This window comes from Pteropus medius, unplaced genomic scaffold (assembly GCF_902729225.1).
Source record: "Pteropus medius unplaced genomic scaffold, Ma_sr-lr_union100, whole genome shotgun sequence".
Classification (NCBI taxonomy): Eukaryota; Metazoa; Chordata; class Mammalia; order Chiroptera; family Pteropodidae; genus Pteropus; species Pteropus medius.
This window is the reverse complement of record NW_024340696.1, coordinates 27,315,504-27,338,243: the sequence shown is the minus strand read 5'-3', so window position 1 is coordinate 27,338,243 and position 22,740 is coordinate 27,315,504. Positions and strand designations below refer to the sequence as shown.

General features: G+C 37.3%; 1 protein-coding gene across 1 annotated transcript in view; it reads right to left on the bottom strand.

The window, feature by feature from the left end:
- The window catches only part of ARMC2 (armadillo repeat containing 2), an 87,002-nt gene that overhangs the window by 25,532 nt on the left and 38,730 nt on the right, over positions 1 to 22,740 (bottom strand). Inside the window, exons 8-12 of the mRNA XM_039869980.1 lie at positions 22,557 to 22,732; positions 18,413 to 18,515; positions 16,814 to 17,037; positions 3,921 to 4,066; positions 55 to 154 (exon numbers count right to left, since the gene is read on the bottom strand). Of these exons, the coding sequence (XP_039725914.1) occupies positions 55 to 154; positions 3,921 to 4,066; positions 16,814 to 17,037; positions 18,413 to 18,515; positions 22,557 to 22,732 (749 nt within the window). The remainder of the gene's footprint in view (positions 1 to 54; positions 155 to 3,920; positions 4,067 to 16,813; positions 17,038 to 18,412; positions 18,516 to 22,556; positions 22,733 to 22,740) is intronic.

Genomic DNA, 22,740 nt, shown 5'->3' with positions numbered 1-22,740 from the left:
ATGAATACACTAATGCAAGGACACACTGAAAAATTAAACACATGAAGAACTGACCTGCTTCTTCTGGTATTTGTTTATCAGATTCAAAAACAAGGCATAACATCCGGAATAGCTGGCCAAGGCAACACAGCAGTCATGGTAAGAAGTAAGTTTGCTGCAGAAATACCAAATGGGAAAATAAAAATAAACTTTGCTTTTCTTTAAAATTAAAGTACACATAGTGCTACTTTAAATGCAGACCTTCAAAGTGATGCCGAGTGTATGAAAAGGAGTCTAGAAATAGTCCACACACCAGTCCAGAGAACCTCAGGGAGGCTTGCTATCTGCTCTAGACTCTGGGGGCATGGAGATGGGAAATAAAAAATGTTCTTTGAAAAATAGAAATCTGAAGCTTCTAACACGTATATATGGTGTAAATTTACACAACCACATGCTTCAGAAAATGCGAGCCAAGAAATTTATACAAAATCTGGTTGGATACCAACCTGTAAATCCCTTCGGGCCCCATCAGCAGCAAATATTAAATACACTAGGCTGGTAGTGGTATACTAATATTAGGTAAAATAGATCTTAAAGCAAAAAGCCTTGAAAATGGCTTCAAAATTCCTAAGGAAAGCAAGCATGCAAACAAACAAGCAAAACTCACAAGGCAATATTGACAAACTTACATCAAATTGGGAGATGTTCAGAAATCTGATAATTTATGATAGATTAATTGATAGATTAATAGGTAAAACATCATTGATATTTTAAAAACTTCAGCATGTACCAGACCATAAACAAGTCTCAGTGAATTTTCAGAGCATTGGTATCTCACAGATTACATTCTCTGGTCAACATGCAAGTAAATTCGGAGTCAAGTTAAAAAATACATTAAAAGACATACTTTTGGAAATTTAAAAATATAACTTGTGGGTCAAAGAAACATGAAAATCAATACTTAGATATACTACAAATACTACACAACACTACAAATCAAAATTTGTGGGATGTAGCTAAAGCAGTATTTAGAGGAAAATTATAGCTTTAAAAAGGCTGAAAAGACAGGAATTGAGTTTCTATCATAAACAGCTAGAAGAAAAATTTAATATGTCCAAGGACAATAGATGAAAGGGATTAATAAGGATAAGAACAAAGGGAATAAAATAGAAAACATCTGTTGGTTCTTTGCCAAACTGATAAAAAAAAAAAACAAAACTGGCTAACCTTTGTCAAGGCTGATCAAAAAAAAAGAGAAACATCATAAGTAATCAAAATTAGGAATAAAAATCAATATCAATAATGAAGAGGCAGTGTAGCACAGTGGTTGAATGTACGAATTTGAGAGCCAGACTAGCTGGTTTGAATTGTAGCTCTAAGACTTACTAGCTGTGTGACCCTGGGAAAACTACCCAATTTCTCTATGTCTAAATTTCCTCATATGTAAAATGAAATAACAATAGTGCCTACTCTCTAAAGTTGTTATAAGGAGTAAATAAATTAGTATTTGGAAAATACTTAGACTATTGCCTGGCATATAGTAGGCACTATATTAGTACTTGTTAAATAAGTAAAATAAGTAAAATGAGACATAATTAGAGATGCAAAGGAGATTAAAAGGATGATAAGAGAATATTTGGAACCACTTTATATTGTTTGAAAACTTAGATAAAGTGAATAAATTCACATAAAATATAACTTTTTTTTTGAAACTGACACAAATAGAAATAGAAAATGTGATTAGGTATCTAACCATTAAAGAAAGTGCATCAGTAGTCAACAATATTCACACTCACACACACACACACACACACACACACAGAATAAAATAGTCTTTCAAGCCAATTCTACAAACTTTTCAAGAAAAAGATAAATTTAATTTTCACAAATTCTTCTAGAAAAGAGAAAAAGTCATAATACTTTCCAAGTCATTTTATGAGGCTGGTATAAACTTGACACTAAAACCAGACAGGGCCAATATGACAAAGGAAAAGTACAGATCAATCTAATTCATAACCATAGATGAAAAATCCTAAACAAAATATTAGTTAACTAAACCTAGCAAAACGTAATGGTTTAACATGAGAAAATCTATTCATGTAATCTACTACATTAATAAATTAAAAAAAGAAAATCCACATAATTAAAATATATTTAAGGCAAACATTTGAGAAAATTTAACATCCATCAGCAGAGGAAATTCTTCCTTACCTTTCTAAACAGTATCTACAAAAATCTATAGCAAATATTATTTTGAGTTGGTAAAACCTCAAAGACACTTCCTTTAAAGTCAGGATAAAGGAAGCAGGCACAGCACTCTCACAACTTTGCTTTGGACATTTTAAGTTGACACAGTAAGGAAGACGTGGGGACATGGATGAAGAGTTGTAATAATTGGAAAAACATTACTCTTATTTGCAGACAATTTGCATAGAAAACCAAGAAACTCTATAGATAAACGCTTATATCTAATATATTTTAAGAACTGTAGATACAAAATTAATAAGCAAACATCAACATTATTCATACACACCAGCAACAACTTTTTGAAAGATCAGAAAACAATTTTTTGAAAGATTACATTCAGAATCACAGCAAAAGCCACGAAGAAATAAATCTAACGAAAGATGTGCAAAATGTTTTTGGAGAAAAATTACGAAATGTTATTGAAAGATATGAAAGAAGACATCATAAATGTTTACAGATGGAAGACTCAGTATCATAAAGGTCTCCCCGCTCCCACTCCAATTACTCTACATACCCTCAAGTTCCCATCATGGACCTTAGCTGATTCTCCAACTCATCAGGAAGAGAAAAGAAGAATATAATTCATAAAAGACAAAAAAAGTAATGGATTCATTTTATCTTACAGTAAGACAAATTAAATCTATAATAGCAAAAACAGTGTGGTACTGGTCTGAGGATGGACCAAATGAAAAACAGACCTGCAAGTGTATGGAATCTGTGTTTGACTGAGTAGGCATTTAAAATTAGTGAAGAAAGGATGGTGTGTTCAATAAAAGGTGCTAGGACAACTGACTATTCCACCTAGAAAAATAATTAAATTGGGTCCCTACGTGCCACCATACACAAAAATAAACTCTTTATGATTTTATAGTGCTTCAAATCGGGAGTCATTAAGTACCCAGAACAAAGCTCAGGAAATAATAATAGATCTGATCTAATAATAGATCACATCTGGAGTCGCATTCTCAAACTGGGGTCAATAACCAATTAAGACTTCAGGAAATTTTCTATTTATTTAAATAACTACCATATTATAGTTCAAGAAAGGCCCAGGTCTCCTGAAAAGGATCATTTCGTAAAAACACTGGCAAAGAGCAATGAGGGAGGAAATACAAATGTTTACTCTAAAGACGGTTCTGAAATTTATCGACATCTTACTTTGAGGCAACCTGGATTCAAGTGATGATCATTCCTGCAGTAAAGTAAGTGTAAACGTGATAGTCAATGTGTGAGCCAAAGTTCAAACAACTGAAAGAAAATAATCTATTACAAATTGTAAGATCAGACTTTCTAAGCAATGGTCCCCCTTTTGAGTTAAAACTGTTAAGTATTGTTTCTAAGGATATCAGATAGTTTGCCATGTTTTGTGATATAGTTCTTTATCTCCAATAAGCTAACAGAAATTTTTGTTTGTCTTTGTTTGTTTTGTAAAAGTACTAGGATAACTCACAACTCACCAAAGAACTAAAGTGACATAATTGATGAGTTTAGAATCGCATTAGAAATACATAGGAAATGGAGTCATTAGTTTAAATCATTTACTTTAAACTTGGGCAGCTAGACTTACCTTCGCTGCTAGGTGTAAGAAGCAAAAATAGGATACCTTGCCAGCCACACAAACAAATATTAAAAGTAACCTGAAATCTAAGCACTGGCATTTCTGTAAGGCTGCTTTGTTTTCCTAATCTACCTACCTGAATATTCTGGCAATGTTGGTGCAGACATCCTTGTCGTCTGTGTGCTGCCCCATCACCACACAGAGCTGGGGAAGGGCACTGATGCTTAGCAACTTACTTCTTGCTAATGGTGAATCAACCAAGTTTCTCAATGTAGCAGTCATCTAGGAAAACAACATGTCTGTATCATTTTTTAAACTGAAAAATTAGCAACACTAACCAGCACAGCCAACTCATTCCATAAGTTTCATTACATCAGTTGCTAAACCAAGGCCCTATTCTGCACCTCTCATCAGAGAACATAGGCCTAGCCACAAGCAGCATGAAAGGAAAACAAGGAAATTAATATAAAGAAAACTACTTCAGTTCAAAGGTCAAGAATGGAATGTCCACGTTCATAAGCAATTAGTATACCAAAACCCTGGGGTTACAGAAATCATCGTCTGGGTTTGCCAGCCGTCACGTGGTCTTCACTTGACCCTGAGACATGCCACAGCAGTTCCACATATTTAAAACTTCTTGTTCCATATTCTTTTTAAGTAGCACCAAATAATGCTGTGGCCAAAGAATTATATTTAAGACCATTAGTTTCATTCTCTTCTAAGAGGCAAGTGTTGATTTCTTGCAAATTCATCTTTGTAAAAACTGTTCAAGCAGGCTATCTACTTCAGCCTTTGTCTAAAAGTGGAGGAGAGAACAAGTTAGTAAATTCATAAAACGAATGTTGCTGTTATCTAATAATTTTAATATGCAGTGTGATCTTTCCTCACAAGGTAGTACAGGCAGGCTAAGATAGAGTCAGCTCAGGAATTGGATGGCCTGTTCACATCCCAACCCCACCACTCACTAAGTTGGGTTAACTAGTTAACCTCCCAGAGCTTACTTTTTCTCATCAGTAGTGTAGGGATGATGAGAATTGCCTTGGAGTTGTGAGGATTCATTGAAATAAGATGTGTGAATGGCATTGCCAGTGCCAATTCCCTAACAGCAGCTCAAAAATTCTGGGTCCCATGCCCACCTGTGTTGTGGGACTTCACACCCAACATGCAGAAGAGAGATCACTGGCCTTACAGTCAAATGATGGAGATTCACATCCCAAAGCCCTCCCTATTTATGTGACTGCAGCACTCACTCTTTCCTCGATTTCCCCATTTCCTCATCTGTGAAAAGGGAGTTACATCCCTGCTCACCTCTCAGGGTGGCTGTGAGTATAGATGGAAAACAAGTAACCAAGCGTTTGTGCACTGTAAAGCATGATGTTGATATAAAGTGTCATGATAGCTGTAGTTAATAAACTTTAAAAAATTAAGATGACCTGTATCTTTGATTAGTTTCCCTTTGTAACAACAGCAACAAAGATTTTGTTAGATTGTAACTGACTTTCTCAAAAGCAAAGAAAATAAAAATAATGCTTCAAATAAATGTGCACAAGTCTTTTGTAGTCAATTCGATTACATGGCAATTCGGTAAATACTTCCCTGAAAGCTTCAGTAGCCAAAATATTGAAAGGAAAATGAACTAGAGAGCATTTCACTTAACCATGGACCTATAATACAGTCTCCTAAGCTAAGGAATGGGTCTTTTGCGAAGGCTAATAAACCATCCTAGACATTCCAGGCCATCACAATGGAAAATTCTCATCACTTGACCCTAGCTCTACCTGTTCTCCTTCTTCAAAGACAGCCCAGGCACTCCGGCAAGTGCTGCTGGTTGACGTCAAACCAAGGAATGACGCAAGCTTTCCCACTTGGACACCAGCGAGCACAGATGCCCGCATGAGTCTTAACCTGAACCCTGGTGGATGGTGATGGTGGGAGATGGTGGAATTCCCATTCTAACCACACACACAGGAATAATTCCCTTTCCCTGGTCCCCAAGGCTTCACTGATTTCTACCTTGATCTGTAGTCCTTTTGCTCCCCACAACTAACCTCTGGTAAGGCACACTGTCAGCAGAAGGGACCATAGTTTTCCTAGGAGCTTTTAGTTTCTTGTTTCAACCTTAGTTTTGTTCTCCCTGATAACCCATTTTCTCACCTCATTAGAAAAGGTTAAGATAGCTCAAGTTTCTTTTGCCCCCGAACTACAACTTTTACAAATGGAAGCACACATTTACATGTGACACATCATCTGATTTTAAATCCCTATGCGTTTACTGCAATGTCACATTGTGGTACACATAGTAGAGTCAGATGTGATACCTCGAATATTTCCACATTTATTGGTTGTGATGCCGAAAGAATAATATATGTGAAACATGTACCACACCCCTGAATAATAAATAGTAATACCTGAATGTATGAAACCACCATCAACCCAGTTGCTCAAGTCCCGAACCTCAGAGACATCCCAGAATCCTGCCTGCTTTTTGTCACCACCCTAAGCCCTGCTGGCTTTTTGTCCATTGCTCTTAGGATAAGATTCGGTTTCTTGACCATGATCCATACGGCTCTGTATAATTGGACTCTTATCAATCCCTCAAACTTCTTCTCATATCATATACAAACTATTTAATATCAAGCTATGTAATATTATGTCTTATTGCCTGTCTACTCCTCTATACTAGCAGCTTCAGTGAGGACATATGTCTTGTCTGTCTTTTCACCGTTGTGCTCCCAGACACAAATCCAGTGCCTGACACACAGCAGATCCTCAATAAATATTCGTGGATGGAAGGAATGGTTAAATACCTACATAAGAAGGACTAAGTGTAAATAAAATGTTAGGATATCAAAAAGCTGCGATTAATCAATATCTCTAAGGTAGATGGATTTTAAGATGATTTTAAAGAAGAGGAATAAAAATATATATATATATGAATGAAAGACAAGTGACTTCCTAGAGGGAGACTGGTCCTCCATGTATTACGCTATTATTTCTCATTCATGATGGCAGCTCCTTCTAGTTTCCTAACTCTTCTCCCTGGTTCTCTTTTCACACCTGGTTAGTCACCAGCCTACCTCTTCTTTCCATTATCAGGTTGCTGGTTCAGTTTAAGCCCACTTCATCTCTTTCCCAAACTCAATATCCCGCTGACTGGCTTCCTTCCAGTCTCTCCTCTGCCTGGCTCACCTTCCCACAGCGGCTCCCTGCGACCAGAGGGAGCATCTCAGGACTCAACCGTCCTGGTTCAAAGACCTTCTCTGACCTATCTGGCAAAATGCAGACTCTTCACCACACACAATGTCCTCGTCCTTTCATAATTCCAAGCCTTTGAAGAGACTATTGCCTCTGCCTATATTGTCTCCCTCCATCACACTCCTGAGCCCCTTCTTCAACCTGGTCACCTCCTGCTCATTTTTCTGGACCACATTCAGGCTCACTTCTCCTCTGTGAAGATGTTTCAGTGGTTGATCACTTCATCTTTCAGGTTAACAAATCGTCCTGTTCATGCCTGCGCCATCCCCCTCACAGAACTATAACTTCTTGTCTCATGCCCCTTCTCGTCCATGGTGAGCTCCTCGAGGGTACAGACCATTTCTTCTTCCTCTTTCTACTCAGAGGACAATGGATATACCCATGAAAAGCTGGCTGGATGAAACCCAGGAGAAAGAGAAGGGGAAAGAGGAGAGGAGGAAAGGAAAGACGGGAAGGAGAGGGGAGAAGGAGATGAAGGGACAAGGGAGATGGAAAGGGAGGTTTTTTGCCTTTAAGAAGCCTCTGGCGAGGAAGTGCCTGAATCAGCAGAGGCAGGGTGGTAAACCAGAGTTTAAAGACCTGAGGGAGGAGGATCAGGAGGTCGCCAGGCAGATTCAGCAGGGAAGGCCCCCCGTTTGGGGATGCTGGCTGTGAGCCAATCTCACTGTGGGGGCGGAGGTGGGGGAGGGGCCGAATGCTGAGCAGAGACAAGTGGCTTTTTCTGGTAAAAATGGAAAAACATTGGTGGGAGGAGAGTCTAGCTAAATGCTGTGGTTAACAGTAAAAGCGAATTCTAAGTCAGCCCACTTAACTCTCAACCTCTTTCCAACTTTTAAGAGAGATATATTTGCGGAAATCATTAATGAGTCCTGTGCTCTGCAGCGGAGCCTTTGTTTTCCAGCCCCGGCGGGGGGGTGGGGGGCGGGGAAGCCCACCCACTGGGCCTGCCCCCAGAGCAGGTCACCAAAGTCCAAGCTTTACGCTCTGAGAAATGCATCTGTTTCTTTCTTAACGTTCTACTCTAAATTACAGTGTTCCTAACTCTACTTAGTCATGTACTTTGCTATTTTATTGTATATACTCTTTTAAGCTATCTCAAATACTTTATGACAAAAGAAGAAGTAAAACTTATAAGCATGCCTAGATGCCTGATTAGCTTCTAAGGACTTACTGGAACAATTCCCAACCTCTTAACTGTTATCTTACCAAGAAATAGGAAACTGAAAATCATGAGTTTCAATTCTTTTTTTTCCCATCTCCTAATGTGCAACCCCCTGGGACAAACATACTGACTCAGAAGGCAACCAGCGAGAAGAAAAAGGAGAAGAATGTGGAATTGATAATCCACAAAGAGGATTAGTAAAATTTTAAGTGTCCTTCTTTAGTAGCACTTGTTAGATGATGTCTGGGACAGAAGGGGACCTAAATTTTTGGCATATATCAAGGAAGAAACATTCTGGTGTAATTCTGGTTACTGATCTACTGCTGAAAAATGACTGAGCTACCCTCTACAACTTTATGGTGTTCACTTTTTCTGAGGCGGCTATTTCTCTCTGTGTCCGCCCCCGCCACCCCAGTTCCTTTGATCATAAGAGGTACTGCTCCCCCACTCCCTCAACCCCCTGCCATCAGAATGTCCAGTTAAAATGACTGGTGACTTTGGCCAAGCTGTCCTATCTCACATTGAATTAGTTGGGCCTCAAAGTTCTCACTGTGCAGTCAACATTGGGAGATCCATTTTAAAGGGAAAAATTATATTAAGACGTGATGAGATAATTTAGAAAGCCTCAAACAGCATTTTAGTAGAGCAAAATTAGAAGTAAAAAGATTCAGCATCTGTTTTTTCAAATCAATTATAGGTACTTAGTTATCAATATCAAATTATGTTTTCAACTGTTAATTGGTTAAAAAATCTTAGTAAACACAAGAAATCTTTGTCTTAAAATATGAGGCCCTCCTGATTTGGATCACTGGACTTATGAATGACAACACAGGACCAGAAGCTGTGGCCCCATCAGAAGCTGTGGCTCCATTCCCAGCTTTCTCTATTGCACTGGGGTGGGCACAAGGTGGGGACGGCTCCTTACTCCACCTGAGCCTCCACACACTGCTCAATTCCCCAGAGGATGAACGGCTTTCTTCCTTTTGCCCTATCCCTCCATCGGGGTCCTCAGTCCCCAAGGAACTCACCAGATCTTTCCCTAGAAGAAATTCAGCTACAAGAGCTGCCCCAGATCAGAGGAGCTTGTAGCTCATAGCCCACCACAGAACAAAGGCGCATCGCAAGTTAAACAGGCTTTTGAGCTAGGCTGGGAACCTCACCAACAACCGTGACATTGTTCCTTCGAGAAACATTTTCTCAATTTCAAAAACCACCGTTCAAAGAACCTTTGGAACATAATGCAATTGAGAACTGTATCATTAATAGTTTGAAAGTTATTATTTTTCTTCCTTAAAATTAGCATCAAGATTGTTTGATTTATTTTTATACATCAAATGCTATCGTGAAAAGGATTTGAGTAGCTACTTCAAGATTTATAGAGCTATCTCATGAGCTTGATCTCATTTGCTCCCTAAACCAACCCCATGAGACAGACGGGAAAGGTAATTTGAGACCCACTTGTCATATGAGGAAACTGAAAGCCAAAAAGTTCACCAGTGACCAGGTAGGTGGGTATCCTGGGCTCTGACTCCTTGTCTGTTGTCTCTCGAACTCTATTTGGCTGTCTCTAAAAGTGTTTTATTTCTCAATCATCTGGAATATCCATAACCAAAATCCTTCGAGCTTTATCTCAACTTAACTGCCAACTGCAAAATGGTTCACTTCCCACTGATGATGTGAAAGAATAAACAAAGCCACCAGAGACCACAAACAGTGTCAAATGATTTAAGACCAAGGCCATACCATTTTCCAGCCTCAGCAAAGCCATCGCCCTCTACGAATAAAAGCACATTCATGTTTTGGATCTGTGCCCAAGTGAGACCACATATATGCCAAAACCAGAGCCTATGTGGTAACCCAAGAAGTTTCATATTGTCTCACATGTGATAAGTACAGTTCTGGCTGAAACCAGTGACAAGTTGCCACTAAACACATGAAACCACTAGTACCGAAAATTCCTAAGCGTTTTGTTGGAGTTAAGATAGACACATATGAAAGTGATATTAATTCATAATCCTTGATAATGCTTGGTGCTTGGCTATGGAGCCTGTTTGGCACATTCCCTCCGTGGGTATCCTACTTGAGCAGGAAATGTTTCTGTCCTCCTCAAAGCCTCAATGCCCTACTTTGGGACTCTATTTAACATTTGCCTATGTTTATTACTGCTTGTTTACTGCCTCTATGTTAGTTACCTTGGTAAAATGAGGAGGAAGCTCATTCTTCTAGTTGTGGCTATTATATGGATCGGTATAGCTTAAATTCTGAATGCCGTATAACTATATAGAATGCCAATGCAGTAAAATAAAGAAAATTAGTCTGAAAAGGTAATGCATTAAGAACTACCAATAATAACACCGATTTGCACAATTACATGTTAAAGTGAGTGACGTTTCTTTATTACCACAACTAATGTCTACAGTGAAGAGATGAGGCTGAGCAGATAAGACAGCACCTGAAAAAGCAAACGGCTCTCTCCAGAAACTGTAGGTGTAGGAATATTTATTTCCCACTCCTGAATTTCCTTCCTTATGAGGAGACATCCTTTAGCATAACACTCCTAGCTAGTCTCCACCCTTCACTTTATGTTGGTGAGCACAGGGTGTTCTCTGTGCCTTCAGGGGCAGATGTAGCCTGTGACTAGGTGACAAATCTAATTTGGGGGTTCAGAGTTAGGAAGCATGCCTGCCTCAGCTATAAGCTACATCCTCAGCCATGGTGATAACCGTCTCCCCCTACCCATCCGCCTTAGTTTTTGTCTCTTATTTCCAGGTTTGAAACACGAGGCACTACATTTTGGGGGGTCTCTGAGTCTCCCCAAATCTTCAGATGTGCTGTCCCTGGAGAATCTGAGGTGAACATGAGGTGCCTATATATAGCCCCTCCCAAGAAAGAGAGAAGTAGCCTCTGACTGCTTCTCATGCCAATTGGGCGAGTGACTGGTTAGTTATACTACTGGGTGTTCCTTTATAGAGAGAAACCTCATAAGTAGAAAATAGCTATCCCTTTCCCAAAAAATGCATCATTAAAAAATTAGCAAGCCTAGTAACCAATACCAAAGATTATGACAAAAAGTTTCATGTAATCTCAAAAACAATATGCTAATAAGCAAAATAAACCAGACATAATATTCTAGTTAACTTTATTGTACCCTATCAATTTCCTGGTTTTGATAATGTAGTATAATTATGTAAGATGTCACACTGGGAGAAGCTAGGTGATGGGTACACAGGATGTCTCTGTACTATTTTTATAACATCTTGTGAATTTATACTGTTTGAAAAAAAAGTAAAAAAAGGGGGGGCAGACAAAAAAAAAAAAGTACACACTGTACTTTCCATTTATATTAAATGCCAGAGCAGGCAGAGCTTATCTATGGTGGACGAGGTTGGAAAATGGTTCCCTCTGAGTGCTGGAAAGTAGGAATTACCTGGGAAGGGGTGGAGGAAATTTCTGAGGTGATAGAAATCTTCCGCATCTTGACGAGTGGATTACATGGCTGTATGCTTTTCTCAAAACTCATCAAACAAACATATAAGATTTGAGCATTTCACTGTATTGTAATAAATTATATATCGTAATTAAAGCAATTGGAAAATAAAAGACCGAGTCTGCTGCTTCCTATTCAAGCACATCCTTCAAAAGGGATGCTTTAAAAATATTTTTTTTTTGTTTAATCATCAAATCTCCAATAAAATTATCTGTAAGAATTTAAGAAATATAAGGACGGGAATATTTGCTCCCATTTTATAAGTATGGAGTTTATTTCCTCCAATAACCAGAGCAAATGTCCATCAGACAGACAGCAGTTACGGCCTCGGTTCTGATTTCATGGTCTGAACAGGCAGACTTCCCACAGGTAAGGGTAAGCCACAGAGCGAGAGTGTGCATGCTCATAATAATTAATTACCTAAATACAAATTTATTAATCTTTACATTTTAAAATTATTAAAGATAACTAAGGCAAGATTTAAAGAACCCCAAACGCCTTGGTACAATCTTTAATTACTAATGTAATTTAAATGACTGCTTAATTAAGTCCCCAAACATCGGTCAAAAGTCTCTCTTAAATCCCCCAAATCCTTGAAGTAGAGAATAACTGGCTTTGAGAACTTGGGGTCCTTATGCACCCAGAATCCTGCATTGCCGATGTAATACCCGCCTTCCAGTTTTAGATTCTCTTCAGCACTCTTCTCCATATAGCTTGTGAAGGCCAAGAAACAAAACAAACGAACAAACAAAAGATTCAAGATTTGAAATCCGCCTCTAGCTTGGTCATCTTAATTTCTTGTGATTTTTTTTTTTTTCTTCATCAGAAGTAATTGCTCTTTGAAATTTCAAGTTTTGGAAATTCTGATCTTATTTTACTTAATAAATTTCTGCCGAGTGCCAACTCTGTGCCATGTCCTATTCTAGATGCTTTCATTTAATTTTCCCAACTAACCGTTAAGCCAGGCATAGCCAGTCCTTCAGAGATGAGGAAAGCGAGGCTCAGAGAGTGACGAGCAGGGTCAGTGCTCGAGCTGAAACGCCAGCTCCGGAGTCTGTGCCCTCTTCACCGGTCCACATGGTGGCACTGAGTTCGGTCCTAACACTAGGGGCACACACCAAATGGACCCTCAGGGCTCTAAGGGTGACGTAGTACGTGGTAGGGAAGGAGTGGAACATAGAATACAGGAGTGAACTCAGAGCAGCCAAAAGGGAGAGTTTTACTCTAGGGCTTAGAAATTAAAAAAAAATAAAAATAAAAAAATAAATCAAAAACTATATCAAAACATCTTTTAATTTAAAAATACAGAGATAAAGAAAATATGTAAGATTTAAAAGGAACGAGAGCTCCTGCATACTTGACTGCTCCATACGAAGTAGAATTCCTCTTTACCTGTGTGCTCTCTACGGTATTTACCAAAGCTGACCAATCCTTGCTTTTAAAATCTCTATTCTCTTGTACATTATCCTTTCTTAATTTTTTGGTCACTTATTTTTTTCTCTTCTCATTCCACAGATTCGGCCATTTTACAGAATCTGTCCTCAGCCCTCTTCTGTTCTTTTTCTTTCCTCTCTGCCTGAGTACGCTCATTGCCTTTCTAGACTTCGACTATCACTTCCATGTTAATGACACCGAATCTGTTTTTTTTTTTTTTTTTTTTTAAGGGGGTGGGGGTGGGGAGGGGTTACTTTCTCTGCTATAAGCATTAGTTCAGATCTCAGTTGCCCATTGGACACTACCACTTGGCTATTCTGTTGGCACTTTAAAGTCTTACATTAAGACTCATTGCATAATTTCCTCCTCTCACCAAATCAGTTCCTTGTGTAACTCCAATTTCTAATAATAATTTTATCACTTTCTAAAACACCCCGGCTCAAAATGTCTGAGTCATCTCTCTTTGTTTGATTCGTTTTTCTTGTCCCCAAACTCAAGCCAAAGTGAGAGAATGGAACAGGGATTGACAGGGGGTGGGAGGGTCGAACTGACTAAGAAATTTCCATATAGATAAAGGAAGAATATGACACTGGAGATGTACAGAGCAAGGAGGGAGTAAGATCAGGATTCGAAGGACCCTCTAAGGAGAAGCCTGCAGGCTTAGAGGCCAGAGAAATGACACAGGTAAGAGAGGAGGGAAAGCAAACTATGTTATCTGGGGTGCTATAGAAAAATTTTCACTTCAAAAATGTAGCTGAAGCAGAGAAAGAATGTATTTTTTTTAAGGATTGAACTCAAAATCAAATGAGTCAGTCTGGAAAGAAAAGAAGGTTGGAAATACAAAGGAATGTTCAAGTCAATCTGGGTTTCAATAGCTATATTATATACCTATAAATTACCCAACTATAAATGGGAACACCTTGAGATTTTCTTCAGTTACAGTGAAGCAGCTTTGAACATAATGTTCTCAAGACACAACAGAAAAAAACAAGATGCCAGGGGAATTTGGGCTTGGTGTGACTATGACAAATACAGAAGACTCTTCTCCACTCCCCAGAAGCGGGGCAGGGTGGAGAACACACAGATTTTCTGATGGCGGGGACTCCAGCAAACTTCCTCATCTCCTGTGTTATGCCTTCTAATCGTTGGCCTTTACCAGTCAGGGATGAACCCTAACATCTCGTAATAATCCATTTTAGATCAACGGAGGCAAATCTCTATTTCTGTCTGTGTTACCTCTTTGGGTCATGCAATTTATTACTGGCACTTAGGGGGCCTTGTCTTTTACCTGGCCGATATTTCTCTTTTTCCAAGTTTCAGGGAACTCTCCCGAAATTCTAATATTCTGGAACTTAGTGAACATGCACAGTTTAAGCTTCTTTACCCTTACGATTTTACAGACACACTCATGACTCCAGTTTTCCCAGACTGGGAGCATTACTACTTCCACTTGAGGCACAGGTGGTAGCCCCTCAGTTTCTCTCAGCATCAGCAATTGGTCTCTCAACCGTCTCAGAATGCTATCAGGTACCCAACAGGTAAAACTGAATGCAGCATCGAACATGTGGAAGGACCATGGTTTTGTAGAAGAATAAGACACTGTACACCATTATCTGGACACGAGAATCACCACAAAGTTGGCCCCCACTGGCAGCTCTCTCATCCTTCATTCTCTTACTCAGCACTCAGAACACACCAGGCACAGAGCAGCCACTCTACAAACACCTGTGTCATCAATGTCTCCTGGTGTCAGCCACATGGTGATCAACATATGTGTATGTATATATATATATATATATATATATATATATATATATATATATATATATATATACACACACACACACAAGAAACAACACATATAAAAAAAACCCTTCAAAATCTCAGTGCTTCAGTATTTTTTCCTGCAAGCAACATTAGCCCACATGCTGTGGAGCTTTTCTTTTACACCCATTCCTTGATCATTTTCCTTTAGCTCCATTATGTCTAAAATCTAATAACTGCAACAATGCCTCTTAATTGGGGATACTGTGTATGAGATCTTAACTCTCCAACTGGTCCATACCACTGACATATCCTCCTCCCACTACTTTTCAGCTTTTTGGTCTTTATCCATTTAATATCTTGTACACATTCATCTTTCTGCCACTCTGATATCATCTCTTCCTTCCACGCATTGACCTGCAATTGCTCCCTGGTGCTCTAAGTCCACATTCTGCAGCCTGGTCCTCGAGACCCATGACCGTCGGCTTTGAATCTCACCTGTACGCTTTTCCCACAGAAACACTCTGCTCTAAGACAGATCCCCCTCTTCAGAATCCCCGCTTCCGCCACCCTAGCACCTTGTCCCTTTCCCTGTCTGCCAGTTTTGCAAATTCTACACAACCTTTAGGGCCCAGCTTCAGATGTGTTCCGTTCATTCAACAGCCTCTGACAGGATTGTGTTAGGAAAACAGGATGAATCTGGCACTGTGCCAGATGCTAGAATGTACAGTTTTGTAATAGGAGGTCCCCAGAAAGTGTGCTAAAGCTACTGAGCTTCTCTGGGTTGAAAGTCATAAAGGACAAGAAGCCCTGGCTGTCCAATGTTACCCGCCTTTATCTTTTATACTTTTTTTTTTTTATTTTGCATTTTAACAAGGAATATAATTATATAACCAAAATAACTATTAAATGAGAGAAAATCTTGAGGAATTCACTAACACTGGCAGCATGAAAATAATGTTTCTTAAGTTTTCCTAGTCAGAAGATGACACATCCAGTAGAATTTTTAATCATTTGTGACTAAAAGAGGTTTCCACATTTTTTTTTCAAAATGGAGACAGACCATAAAGTCCAAAATTAATAATCATGATAAACACTTTAAGCATCTTTAGACCAGGGTCTAAATCTAATTTTTAACATACTTTCCCATAGGCTTTGAGTGCTCTGAGTGCTTAATCAATCCTCATTAATTGACAAGTGCATTTCAAATCTCATGAATTATTACACCAAAGATGCTATTATCTGATACTACAAATGCCATTAAAGTGTAAAATCTCATCTAAAAAAGAATATGAGAGCTGAAGCAGCACTAATGAAAATAATTTAATGATAAAATTTAATCTGCCGCAAAAGAAGTAATAAAACTTTTAACACATAACAAATTTTCTCTCCTTACCTTGGTCATATTAAAGGGATCCAGTCATGTTACCTTCGTTTCTGCAGTCTTAGGCCTGCATGTCATCTACATACCCTCTCAACAACTCAATATCATTAACTTTCTCTTTTTTATTGTAGATACAAGATTCATGGTATTTAACTACCCATCATCATGAATACTCTCCAGATGAGGCTTGTTTTCAAAACTCTAAAAGTTAAAACTCTGCCTATTAAAATTCTGATTATAACATGCAATCGCTTCACAGAAAGGTGCTGCTTTTTCATTCTTCCAGACCTGCATTCTCCACAGGGTCGTGGAAATGGATGTCTGCAAGCTGTGTGGACAGCTGCTCCATGAAAAGCCATAGAATAGCCTTTCCAGTGGAAATGGGCACACACAAGGAGGAGGTGGGCAGTGATTGTTGCCCTTGATCCCTGAGGTGGGGCAACAGCCCACCCGTTACCTGTTACATTCACCTGGCAGATAACTGATACTAGGTAATGTGAAAACTAATTTTACATATCTAACCTTTTCAAGTAAAATACTTACTTGGACTAACAAATGGCCTGAGTTAGGCAAACATGTACTGCATTTCTTGGTGTTCTCATTTATTTGCTTTATCAAATTCATCAATATTTCCACAGCACCTTTGCTGATCATTTCGTTAAGAAATCTTGGATTTCCAGAAATGAATTTGATAGTCCCCACACAGTATAAAAAAGCTTCAGTGTTAGTTTGCAGGTCTTCGCTTCTCAGGACCTCCAATAATGATTCTGTCAAAAAGATGGATTATTACAAATGTATGAGTATAACAGCTGGGGAGAGATATATTAAAGTGCTTGTATGTGAAGATCAAATACAGTTTGTAAAATGTTAGAATCTACAGTCAAATGCTTGTTAAGGGTTACTCACATGGCATAAAGAGGAAAGCTTACTTTGAGCTAAGACAAATAATAGTAATGACAGCAAAAGGATGGGATTATAATATATAAATAAGGAAATGTTCTGTAAATGTCATTCCCTGCTTCTTATTAACATTTACCAACTTCTATTTTTGGTTACAAACATTTTGAGTTATCACAAAATAACAAATAAATAAAGTAATTTAAGAGTTACATTTTAACAAATGTTTAAGAATATACCAGCTGCTAAATGAATGGGAAATTAATCAAGATAGAAAATCTCAATCACTATAGAAAGGGATACTTCGAATATAACACCCACCCTTTCCCTAGACAACTTAAGAGCATCCATTCATACAATACACAACTACTAGGTTTTAAGAGTAATCCAAGCAACTCTGATAAGGTTAATTATGCCTATCTCGCATCTGATTTTATTAATATCAGTGTGAGCATTTGTCAGAATCTTTCTTTGTTTTCAGTCTACATTTCTCAGTGAGCTGTTCAGTGTTTGACATTTCCTTCAGTACTGGGTTTGTCCCTGTCTGCTGGGGTAAAAAAAAAAAGAAAAAGATCATTTATTTTATGTTATAAAAAGAAGACTCAAAGTATTTTCCATGCTGCTTTCCCTTAGATCAGCAATATTAATTCATAAAAAATTTCTATTTAGATAACTATTTAAGCATCTTATTATTTAAAAGTATATCAAGAATTAGACACTGTTATCTTGGTAGTTAGAATGTAATACAATTTCTCTACCTACACATTTGAAACACATTTGAGATACTTTGTTGTCAAATTTCTATAACAGTTATAGATGTCTTCCAAGTTTTAGTCATGCCTACTAAAGACATAAAAACTTTTAATATGTCAAATACTATTAAATGTGTGTTGGTTTTTTTCCTAATAGTAACCCCAAGACCAGGAAATGAATTTTTAAATAGGGAACACTTTGTAAAGTCATGTTACTATATACAATAATGTTACTACAGGCATTAAAAAGAAAAACAAAACAAAACAAAACAAAAAACAAAAAAAACAGACTATCCTCTTAGGCTCCAAAGGATACATTAAATGGAATGTGGTAAATGCAGTGAAGGACCAAGCAAAAAAAAACATCATACAACTTCTGCATATTATTAGAAAATAAAATATTCCAGCTATCATGAATCGTAACTTTACTTTGCAAACTTTTCATTTGCCCTCATGCAACATTTGCTCAATGGTAGCTCTGATTGATACTTACCCAAAATGCCATCATTTTGAATCAGAGAATCATTCTTCTCATTCCTGCTAATTTTAAATATAAGTTTGCAGACATTAAGAAGATTCTTTCTGCTCACTTTAAGCTGCAGAGAAAGAAAACACATTTCTATTGCAGAGGGAAATAAAGACATGCCATTTATATTTTTTGACACAAAAATTTTAAAGTGCAACAAGAGTATTTTTAAAACACGAAGAAAATTTCTAAAAAAATCAACTTTCAAAAATTTTGGTCACATATTTGTCAACTATGGTATCTGATTGACTCATTTATAGTAAATACAATATGAATGATATTTAGAGTAAGTACATTTTAATAGTAAGCATTCATGTCTTCCTACAGTCTCATGTTTATGTGAGCTTACTACTTTTTAAAGAGTTTATGAGGAAAAGGGGGGATGATGCTGTTTAATTAAATGGAGTAACTGCTTTAAAACACAAAAGTAAGAAATAAAGATACCAAAGTTTCAAATTAAATTACCTTAAAAAGAATGCATAGTGCAGGTGAAAAAAAAAGGAAAAGGGTATTCTCTTTATCATTTGTATAAAAGAAAAAAAGTCATATTCTCTGATTAGATTATATATTTATTTTTTTTAAGGTTATTTCTGGAATGCTTTGGGATAATCACAAGTAATGTTCAAAGTTTAAAATTACCTTCTAAATCACGCAAAAATATTCAAGTAAATTAAACAGGGGCGATAAGGAAGTGTATGTTTTTAAAAAACAGTACAGGAGAACTAACTGAATCGAATGGTCTAAATTTGTATATTTATCTACAGTAGTAAAAACTAAAAAGAAAAATCCTAAGTGTCCAAAATTAGGGACTAATTTAATAAATTGTGGAACATCGATACTATTCATATTGAGCAGTAATGACAAGTATTTAAATGAATAACTTCTGGGGAGAGGGGGAGGAGGGAGGTAGATGGGGTAAAAGAGGTCAAAAGAATAAATGAATAACTGCATTATGTTTAAAAAGAAAGACATTTATAAGCTATTATAAGATGGAAATATGACATGCCCTCATTGCATGTGAAATATGTTCGTAGGAATACAGTCATCTGAATAAATAAATATAACTGTGTGAAAAGGATGGCATATGGGTCATTATATCATCATTAAAAAGTATCTTTAAAATTATCTTCAATAATGTTTATTGAGTTTTCAGTCAGTTTAAGAAAAAGATATTGAAATTTGTCAGACACATTTTTTAAAGGCTTGTTCTGTGTTCAATCCACAAATATTGAGCTCCACTGTATACGAGGCCCTGTGCTGTTCACGGTAGGAGATACCGTGATGAAATCAATCAGCTCTTGCTCTGGGCCTCTTCTGTTATCTCAAAGCGAGCCTGAATATTAGGTGTCGTCATTTCCATTTTCCAACTGAGGAGACTGCTCCTCAGATAGGTCATGTCAACTCATCTCAGAATCACCTGTGCAGGCATGTATTAGAAATGCAGATTCCCAGGCCTCACCCAGCCCAACTGAATCAGAATTTGCATTTCAATGAGTTCCCCAGGGGATCCATGTGCATGGTCCAGTCTGAGAAGCCCTGTTAAGGAAGCCTCAGAAACTGTCACATGTGGCAGAATGGAGAGTCCTTCTGTCTTCAGGAGGAAAAATGGAAACGAGAACTTATAAACATTTTTCATAATTAGGTGTTTAAAAAAACATTGCATTAACATCCAGAAAATAAACTAAAAAAAAGAAAAAAAGAAAAAAAAGTTATTTGCCAATGGAAAATATATTGTTCTTAATATTTAGGATTATATTTTAATCAGTTGACAATCTTCCACTAGACTTCGAGGTCAAAATCATGATTTATTATTTCTTTCTATGTGGTGGTGGTATGTAGTATGTGTTATGTACTTAAGCTTGTTGAATAAATGAATGAATACAACTAATTTCACACTCCCACCCAAATCATATTTTTAATGAAAAGTGTCAAAGGAAAAAAAAAACTGCTGTCAGAGTTTTTATTAAAAACAACAACAACAACAACAACAACAACAGATAACCCACAATTTCCAAGTCTGCTATAAGGTCAGTTTACATTCAGAGCAAATTCCTTTGCCTTCTCTTTTGCTAACTGTAAAATTATGACTTTGAGACATGAAAAGATAATAAAATATTAAATTATATATAAAAAATATAGACTACCTTATATAAAACAGCATTTCCACCCAACACTGTCCATTTCCTTTACTCTGCTTTATTTTCTTCCCGCAGTACTTATCAGCCCCTTTGGCACTTTATGTGTTTACCGTCTGTCTCTTCTGCTACAGTGCCAGCCCAGAGGGCAGAGGCTATGTTATCTACTTGTACTCCCAGTGTCGAGAGTCCCTGGCACAAAATTGGTTCCTTTAGTGGGGTATTTTTCTTACATTAAAAATAGTAGTTTTTTCTATTTAAAGCAAATTTGAAAAATTAAAGAGAAGTTTATAAATCACTCATTATACTACCACTATATATAATCACTGTTGACATACTGATATTTCTTTTCTTTTTTTTTTCTCCTGTATAGGATACTAGATTTTTTCTCCTCCTGAATATAGTTATATTCATACTGTACATATGTCTGTACTCTAAATAAATCAACATAGATTGATACATTTTTAAAAGTTTTGATACAAAGGCTAAAATCAAAATGGCCGTCTGGCAAACCTCATTTAACTAAGAATGCAAGAAATCAGAACACTATGCTCATAGATTTTTTTTAACTTTATAGCTATATAATTTAAAATGTCTGAATTATAATATTAAACTGGTAGATAAAATATTGACAGGAGTTTTAGAAACTTCTTAGTCCTGTATATGTTTAGTGTTTTGCTGATTTTTTTTTCTTCAACAGCTTTTTATGTGGTCTTTTTAATATTAACATAGAACTCCATCACCAAAGCCTAAGTGAAACAACATCTTGCCTGGAACATTATCGGAGATTCACGAGGCAGACAGGAAGTTGGGCTTGAGGGTCCTAAAGGTCCTTCCTGACCTCGTGGTTCTGCAGTTCATCAGGAGGGACCGCCTACCCATCTCTCGCTAGGGAGCGTAGCCTAGCCAAGCCTTGCCCCTGATTCAGCGGGGCAGTCCATGTTACTGAGAGAGCTCTATCTAAACGTACGTTTCATTCAGAAGGTGATCAATTATCAGCAACGAGAGGGATTCAAACACTACTGAAATCACTATTTCAAAAAAGAGTTGCTTTCTGAGTCATATGTCATATCACAATTTTTAAAAAGAGGGTGAATAGTTGAGGATGACAGCTAAATAAGAACATAGCTGCTCCAATAAACTGTATAGGATATGTAGTCAGAACATCCTGCTTTATGAAAGATATCAAAATAAGAAACGGTGGACACTCTTACTAAACTGTTAGTATGACTAGGCTTACCTCCACTGTGTACTTTAAGATTTAAATTGTTTGAATTATGGGGTGTTAACATAATCGCTTTTACTTTTATGAAACTGGGTAAACAAAGCTTTATTCATTTGTTTTAGCGGCTCTCTTAGAACATTCTATAATAATTGTGTGTTATCTTTTGGTTCCAACTGTTTATGGCTGTGACAACAAAGTACTCCCTTCAAACAATGATATCATTTTGTTCAAGACAGAGTTTCTGTGTTTTTATTTGGTGTCTGGCCTTTTCTTCTAACACCTCACAGGAGACTTCTATGACTACCTTCCCACGACCACATGCAGCTGTTTCTCTGTTTCATGCTGGTTCTTAATGCACCTGGCCATTGTGTCTAAGTTAACTTAAGTTATTTATTAAATCATGTGACAATATCAAGCCCCCACCAGAAACCACAGCCTGCACTCTGCTACTGATCTCCAGTCAAGTCGGTTGAGCAACTATTTTAAATATATTTGCCTATTGTCACATTTTTTAAACCTAGCCACAGTCCATACGTAAGAGTTTATTTGAACATTTTCTCTGTCCTCAGCCTTAGTTCCTTAGATAGTACTTTCTAGTTAAATTCTAGGACGTTAATTTATTACCTTAATTTCTTTCAAGATTCTAAGTGAACACATTACATTTCTAATCTTCTTTGTAGTATTTACAAATAAAGCATTAAACAAAAAATTTTATGTGTTACAGTCTAGACCGGAGGAAAGAAAAACTTACTGCTAGAATAATTTTTGCAAGTTTAAGGCTGAGTGAGTCTGAGCCAACATCAACTAGTTTATACAGGGTCTTCAGAAGAATACTTCTTCTCTTAAATTTACTTCCAAGCATGTTTCCTTCCTCTAAAGCGTGATGAAGTTGTGTGCAAGCAGTACAAACCATTTCAGTGTTCTCTTCTGTCAGG